This window comes from Varanus komodoensis, unplaced genomic scaffold (assembly GCF_004798865.1).
Source record: "Varanus komodoensis strain SLA01 unplaced genomic scaffold, ASM479886v1 scaffold41, whole genome shotgun sequence".
In the NCBI taxonomy this organism is placed as follows: domain Eukaryota; kingdom Metazoa; phylum Chordata; class Lepidosauria; order Squamata; family Varanidae; genus Varanus; species Varanus komodoensis.
The window spans coordinates 8,928,067-8,936,301 of NW_025335954.1; the positions used below are offsets into that span (position 1 = coordinate 8,928,067).

The following is an 8,235-nucleotide window of genomic DNA, read 5'->3' on the forward strand; positions in this document are numbered from 1 at the left end:
CTAGATCTCTCTCTATTATGAGCCTTTCCATTGTTTTTCCTACAATGGACGTAAGGCTGTAATTCCCCATGTCCCTTCTACCAGCCTTTTTGAATATTGGGACCACTGATGCCACCCTCCAGTCCTCTGGAATTTCACCCGTTCTTCATGAGGCCTCAAAAATGGAGGCCAGCGAGCATGAGAGAACCCCTGCCAACTCTCTAAGTACTCTCGGGTGTAACCCATCAGGGCCTGGCACCTTTGTAATGTTCAATGTCCTGAGGAGCCCCTCGACTTCTAAGGGGGTGACTCTAATCTGTGCCCCTAAGCCCCCAGCCTCATCCAATCTCCTATGCTGATCTCCCCCATCCTGCTTTGGGAAAATAGTCATTTAGCATCTGTGTCTGTTCCCTCGTATCAGTCACTGGATCTCCTTCCTCCTTATTTAGATTTCAGATTTTTTGGGTGAGAAATTAATTGACTGCCTTTGCCTTGTGTGAAATTTGAATAAATCCTACCATTTGCTTGTAAATTTGAATTTACAGAGATAAATGGGCATGGAGAGAATTTATGCAGATTTGGGTCCTATAGGCCTTATCAAAAGCACCAGCAGAATCCCTTTTTTATGTCCTTAGGCAAATATGCTCTGCTGTCTTCTTCTTGTACGCAGCAATGGAGTTGTCCAAGTGGATCATCTTCCCAAAAGTGTTCCCAGTGGTGTCTTCCATCCCTTGAGTCCCACAAGTGAAAGGGTCCAAGTGAACAGATTCATCTAATGTTTGGAAGTAACTCTGTATAAGTGGAAGGACGTGGTAAAAGAACAGGGTTGCAGTTGGGAAAACCCAACCCATCTCAGATCATATTGTCCCAAGGAAAGATTGTGTCCTACCCAGGCCTTAGTTTGTACAGGTTTTCTCCTCAATTATCTTGGACTTCTGTGGTCGTAGGTAGCCCCCTGTAGCACTTATTAAACCAGCTGTTCATTAATTTCCCCCGTAGAATGATTACACTCCTAAAAACCACAGATCCGTCAATTTTGGAATTCCTAGCTAGCCAAACACAACTCCATGATACAGCTTGCATTCTTGCAGTCCCTCACATCCTTAACACTGAGTACCAACAGGGTGCTAGGTGCTGTACAACACCCTTCTCTGCAGGTATGCCAGAGGAATCCACAATGAATTCAAGTGAGTTAGAACTTCTGTGAAGCCCACCCATGGATTTTGCAGTGGACTGCTTTTTCTACAACTTGCACAGACTCCACAAACTTTCAGACTACTTGTTCTCTTTCTGCATTTTGCACAAGTTGAGTCACAGAAAACTACAAAATTGCTTTTTTTTAATGACTGAAAATCCACATCACCCCCATAGGCTAAAGTGTGACAATAAACATCTTGGGCACATCTTTGTATTTTCAGAAGTGAAAATCTGGGCCAGTGCAAATTCACACAAGTACACACAAGCACAAGTTTTGCAAATTAAGAAGGGTCCAGTTCCATGGTTGAGCAGATGATGGAACAAAAGGTGCCCGAAAATCCATGTAATACAGACAAAACAAAATCCATACGTCCCCACCTACACAACCTGCTGCCCTCCAGTTATTTTGAGCAACAATTCCCAGCACCCTTAACCAGCCAATAGCCATGCTGACTTGAGATAATGGAAGCTGCTGACTAACCCAGGTTAGGGAAGGCTGCTGAGAAGAATGAAGACTGTGCACTGAAGGCATATTAAATTTGCAGATGACACAAAATCGGGTGAGATAGCCAGCACTCTGGGAGAAAGAAACAAAGTACAAAGTGATCTTGAGAAGTTGGTGCAGTGGGCTGGAAACAACAGAATTAAATTTAATAGGGACAAAGGCCAAACTCTGCACTTAGAAAAAAGAAACCAAATGCATAGTTACAAGATGGGAGGTATTTGACTCAATACTCCCACAAGCAAGAAGGATCTTGGAATTGTTGTAGATCACAAGCTGAATATGAGCTGACAATGTGATGTGGGTGCATTAATAGAAGCACCATCTCCAAATTATATGAAGTACTCATTCCCCTCTACTCAGCACTGCTATGCTCATCTTGAGTATAGCAACGAGTTTTGAGCATTACATTTTAAGAGAGATGCAGACAAATTGGAAAGGTTCAGAGAAGGGCACAAAGATCACCAAGAGTCTGGAAACAAAGCCCTATGAGGAGTTATTAAAGAATTGGGCATGATTAGCCTTGAAAAGAGAAGATGAAGGGAGATGGTATTTGGAAGATAGTCACACAGAGGAGGGGCAAGACCTCTCTCCATCATCCCAGCATGCAGGATGCAGAAGAACGGGTTCAAGTTACACGAAGGCAGGTTGCATGAGGAAAGACTTCCTGAAAATCACAGCAATGAAACCAATTACCTAGGAAGGTTGTGGGCTCTCCTACAAGATGCAGCTGGACAGCCATCTGTCAGGGATGCTTTAACTTGGAGTCCAGCATTGAGCAGGGGGTTGTACCCAACGGCCTCCTTGGCCCCTCCCAACTTGACTATTCTTTGATTCCGTGAAATGCCATCAAGGCAAAAAGCTTCCAGCAGGAGCCAGGGTTGCTAACTGATCGGGGAAAAAGCATTGTGGGTCTTCAACAGCAGCTGCATTTGCAGCTGTCAGCAGGTGAAGCTTTCCATGGAAGGGAAACAAGCACAACCACTTCCTATGTTTTTATAGAAAATTCCTATGAATGGCACAGGAGCAAAGGAACAGGCTGCAACCCTTAAGCAAGATGGTGCAGGGGACCAGGACCCTGAACATTTCTCATGACAGTGCAAATGAGGAAATTCTAGCGGTGATTAAAGTCACACAAGCCCTGCCCTCCTTTGCCCACGACAGTGTTTGCAGCCGTTCTGAACACTTTCTATGGCACAATTTCCTCCGAAGCAAAACTCAACAGATCTCAGACCTACACACTGCATGTCCGCACTCCCCCAACGGGATCGGAACAGCCTGCCCCATTTTTCAGCACCCATCCACTAAAATGGCATGCTGGTCATCAGCTGACATCCATGCTACAAGGGGAACCCACCTATGGCTCACAAACTACCCTCTAACTATGGAAGTCTTATGTCCTAAGAAAACACTGCCTGCTGCTAAAGAACCCTAAGAGGCAATGGCAGTGCAGCTTCCCCAGAGAGCCCAGTCTCCTCGCAATACACACGGACCCTCAATTCCACAGCACATGTCTTAGGAACAATAGGGTGCCCCAAACAAATTGCAATACCTCCTTGCAAAGCGCCCCAAACTGCCCCTCCCCCGACCATTCCACGTTTCACCGATGACCTATATGTTACTGACATGCAAAACAACACACCCCATGCACCCCATGAGTACTTTCCCAACAGTACACAACCATGCAGAGTCCAAGAGGAGCCCAAGTCATGCATGACTTGTGCACGAATCTCATTCATGAGACACAGAATGGCCAAGCATGACCGTAAACCCGATTCATGACCGCCTGCAAGGAGAGGCACACTTTGGAGGGCGGGGGATCCCTTGGGCAAAGTAGGTCTCATCCAGAAGGTGATGGGTGCCCAGATCCAAGAGGAAATACGCCCCCTCTGCATTCCCCCTCCCGCCAAGTCATGAGAAAGACAGCTGGACAAGTGGCGGAGTAGCGATTTCCAAAGCAAGAGGCGCCGGGCTGAACGCCGCCTGGGGTCACACACGCTCAGAAAGGAGGAAAGCCCCTTCACACATCTTCGACGTGCAGCGGTGATTCCACGGAAGAAGGTATTCTACATATGCTGAGGCATGTACGCTTTTCTGGCAGTCAACCCCACTAGAGTCAGGGGAGGGGGGCGGCGCAGCAGAAAGACAACTTGCTCCGGAGCAAGGCGCTTCGGATCAGGGAGCTGCCGGGCGACGACGAGCATGTTCAAAATGCCCAGAGAAACCTCGACAAGAGGTCCCGGGGCTAAGCCCTGCTCGGGCCCGATCGCCTCTCCAACTCCGCTGGGGACGGGAGGAAGCGAGAACATCCCCTAACGCCGAACAAAGCTAAGCGGGCGCCCGCCGCCACCCACCTGCTCCGCCGCCTCCGGGTCGAGATGTGGCTCCAGCAGCGGCACCGTGAACTGGATCTTGCGGGGACTGTTGGGCTCCATGTCCCGGAGCGTCCACGAAGCGGGCAGGCTCCGGCCGTTGGCGCCTCGTGGTCTGGACGGCTCGATCCACGTCGGGCTCCTTCTCTCCCGTCGCGTAGGTCGCTCCGTCCAGTCTGCGTCCCCAGAGTCACTCGCCTTCCCTCCCACCCAACGCGCTCGCTCGCTCGCTCGCTCGCGCTCGTCCCTCCCCTCCCAGGCGCTCTCCGCTCCAGAGGCGCAGCGATTGGCTGCGCGGCTCTGCCCGCTCTCCTCCCACTCCCTCCGACGCACACGCGCGGCGCCGAGAGAGCCGCACGCGAGCGCGCGAGATCTGCCGGGGGCTCGCGCGTGGGCTGCTCTGAGTTCGTGGCTCCGGACTCGGGACATCGCGGCTCGGCGCGGAAGCTCCCTGCCTGGGCAACCCCGCGCTAGCCACGGACTTTCAACCTGACCCGCCTCACAGGGTTGTTGTGAGGATAAAATGGAGAGGAGGAGGAGGAGGAGGAGGAGGGCACGTGAGCCGCCTTAGGTTCCTTCTTTAGAGGGGAAAGGCAAGGCTTCAATATAATAAATTATGACATCCAGTGAGATGTTCGGGAAGGGAAACCGACGCTTAGAGTTTGTGTCTTTTTCATTTTTACTTGGCCGCAAGATGCTTTTCTGGGGGGCTTTGGGATGCAAGGAGGTGTCCTATGAAGCAAGTCTGTAATTGTATACCCACTTGCTCGGTGGAAGCCTCATGAGAATCAGTGGTGCTACTTTTCAGCATGCATGTATAAGATTGTGGTATCTACCGGGTATTCTGCACCAGTTTCTATTTATTTATTTAAACACATGATTTGTTTATTTACTACATCTATAGAACACCTTTTCCTCCAAAAAAGCCCATGACACCAGAAATGACTTTTTCTTAATTTGATTCTCACAACAACCCTGTGAGGTAGGGTGGGTTGAGAGTCAGTGACAAACCCAGGGAGCAGTGGCCTGAGTGCCAAGTCATGAAACCAAACTGGCCCACACACGGGCCCCTTTTTGATTTGACATGCCTGCATGCCGCTCTCTCAGTGCCATATGTATGCATCAGAGGGAGTGGTCAGAAGAGTGGGCAGGGCTCTGAAACATACACAATTTGCAACACAGAGATAAAGTGAAGAATCATCTGCATAAACATCAAACAAACTTACAGCAGATTCACACATCCTGAAATGGGCACAGGCTAGCAGAGATAGGGACTGGATTTTCTCTCTCTCTCTCTCTCTCTCATTCTCTCTCTCTCTCTCTCTCTCTCACACACACACACACACACACACACACACCCAGCATAGCAGCTGCACCCAAAGATTAGCACACAGAAGATAAAAGCTGAATGAGACTAGTCAGGGGGTCAATATTTTTTAGACATGTACAATGAATTCATGGGGGTTTCTTACACATAATTACCAACTACCAGAGGCAGGCAGAAGGTAGACCTCCAGATGTTTTGTTCCTCAACTCCCAGAAGCACCTGCTTCCATGGCCGGTGGTCAGGAATGCTGGGAATTGGAGCCCAAAACATCTGGCAAGCTACTTTCTGCCCACCTTTGCTTGTACGCTTAACAAGCCATTACTGATGTGTGAACCATCCCCACTGCACTTGAGATGCTGGGGGGTGACAGGAACATTCTGCTGGTGCTGCTGGGTTTTCCAGGTCAAGGTCACATGCGAAGCTGCAGTCACTGAGCTAAGAGCTTACCTCTGGGAGCCAGCCCACTGAGAACTCATCTTCCAGAGTAAAATAGTGGAGGTTGCAGGCTGGTGTGACTGAACTCAAAGGTGTGTTAGGTACATTGCCATGCAAGTGTTTGTTGCATGTTGCAGCAGGTAATTAGCATGTGCAGTGTAGCACAGCCTTCCCTGATCTGGTGCCCTCCAAACATTTTGGGCCACAACCCCTAGCATTCCCAACCACTGGCCATGCATGCTGGGGCTGATGTGAACTGAAGACCAGAACATTTGAAGGGCGCTTGGTTGGGAAGGCCAAGAACACTGAGCATCTGATCTCTTCTCAGTCATGAAGGTTGCAATTCTTGACCTGTCTTGCCCTGGGTAACCCCCCCCCCCCCCCCGCATACTCAGTCGCCATAAGTCGAATCTCACCATAAGTTGCCTTAGGCAAACTGTTCCTTCTCAGTCTCTCCAACAATGCTCTCTTGCCTTAATGGGTGATTGTAAAGGGTATGAAGACTGTGGGCACTTCCAGAGGCTTTTATTGTGCAACCACCACCCTGCTTCATTCACATAATTTTAAGAGTAGGGGATGGTGTTTCTAGGTGACACCATCTTCCATTTGTAACCTCTCAGTCAAACAGTCACATTGCTAGCATCACTTCCCATGGACCCTTGATTGGACTCAGACAGCAGGAAAATCCTTGCTCAAAGGCTGAGCCATTAAGCCATGGGTTATTGTTGAAATATGGATTAGCATGCTGTCTGAACCTAACTGAAATTACCAACTATGGTGAACAACCCACAGTTCATAACCCAAGAAGAAACCTGGGTTTTCCCATGGCTTGTTAGCATAGCTGGGTCCAGACAACCAGATAACCTATGTTTCAACAACAACCCATAATTCAGTGACAACCCACATTCAGTCCTTGAATGTAACTTATTGTGTTGTCTGAACCCAGTTAGTGTCTCTTAATGGCTTTCATCCTGGTCGCTTCTGGAAATAGGCAGGTATGTGGGTGGGATATTCGCTTCAAGCCGTTAACAGCATAGACTGGTGATGGCTCATTTCTAGCTGTTTGTTTTCACACATTCAGCTGACTGAGTTCATCAGAAGACAGCTGCCTCTGGCAGTTATTTAAAGAAGTTTTTGTGCGCATGTGAACCCAGAGAGATTTGAAAATAGAACACACATACACACACTTCAGAGGGCTACACAGGTGACCCCTTTCCGGAACAGTAACAACAGCCCAGGCAGTTCCAAATTTGCCTCAATAAATGCTGAATGGCATGACCTGCGCAAGTCATGCAAATAGGACAGATATGCATTTTCCTTTATTTTGCATAATTTATACTGGTTCGCTAAATCAAGGGGAGGGACAAGTGAGTAATAGGCCTTGGAGCCTTCTTCCCAGCCACTTAACCTTCTGAGATTTTAACCAGGCATTGCTTACAGACTTTTAAGTATATCAGCGTAATGCCATAGCCTAAAAGCTTGCTTCTTTAAAGGAAGGATAAGATAAAATTTCTGTGAAGTTAAATGCTATGCCCAATGCCACATCCTGCACTTTTCTTTCTGCTCCCTGTAAATTGCAACACACACACACAAAACAGTTCTGCTTATAATCGACAAGAAAAGGGATAGGCATTCAGTAATAAGCTTTTGAAAGCAAGCAAGCAACTACAAGGTCCCAGATTCAGTTGTCAACATCTCCCCAAATTCAGGGTGATATGTGCAAACACACTTGGAATGCTGTGTAGAGTTCTAGCTACCAAACCTAGAAAAGCCTATTGCAAAATATTGTGTGCAGTGTAGTATTTGGGGTTGTAATTTTCATGTCTGTTGCCCACTTTGGGCGCCAGAGGTTGGAGATGACTGGGAAAGATTTGCTTGCATTGAAATGTGGAGAGGGAAGGTGGAGAAGGACCTTCACCTTCCTCCCTTTCCCGTAATCCTCAAACCAAAAGGGGTCATCCCAGGAAGCTGATTGGTGGGAGATTCAGGAAAGATAAAAGAAAGTCCTGCATGCAGCATGTACTTAAACTTTGGAATACATAACGTGCTGCTCATCAATTTAGATGGCTTTAAAGGGGGTCTGGGCAAACACATGGAGGAGAAGGCTATTGATGGCTACTAGTCCTAATGTCAAAATGTTTCCCTCACTGCCTCTATGCACCCCTTATTGTGGGGCTTGGGCAGGTGGAGCCATGGTTCTTGTGTCCTGCTTGAGGCATCCTGACCACTGGTTTAATCCAGCAGGGCTCTTCATCTGAAAGAATTCATAGGAGCATCGCAGAAAAGATGCACCGTAGACGGTGGAAATAATGTGTAACATGCAAGGAATAATTTTTGTTTTTCAGATTTAGAAAAAACAGGAGAAAGAGCTGCTCGTGCCCCATGCGTTGTCTTTTCAGCTGCAAACATCAAAATGGTATCCA

The 8,235-nt window shown here is 48.1% G+C and overlaps 1 protein-coding gene across 1 annotated transcript in view; it reads right to left on the reverse strand.

Annotated features, from left to right (window-relative positions):
- PPP1R1A (protein phosphatase 1 regulatory inhibitor subunit 1A) overlaps positions 1 to 4,209 on the reverse strand; it is an 89,891-nt gene extending 85,682 nt beyond the window's left edge. Inside the window, exon 1 of the mRNA XM_044443314.1 lies at positions 4,033 to 4,209. Coding sequence (XP_044299249.1) covers positions 4,033 to 4,113 — 81 coding nt within the window. The 5' untranslated portion in view covers positions 4,114 to 4,209. The remainder of the gene's footprint in view (positions 1 to 4,032) is intronic.
- Positions 4,210 to 8,235: the final 4,026 nt, after the last annotated feature.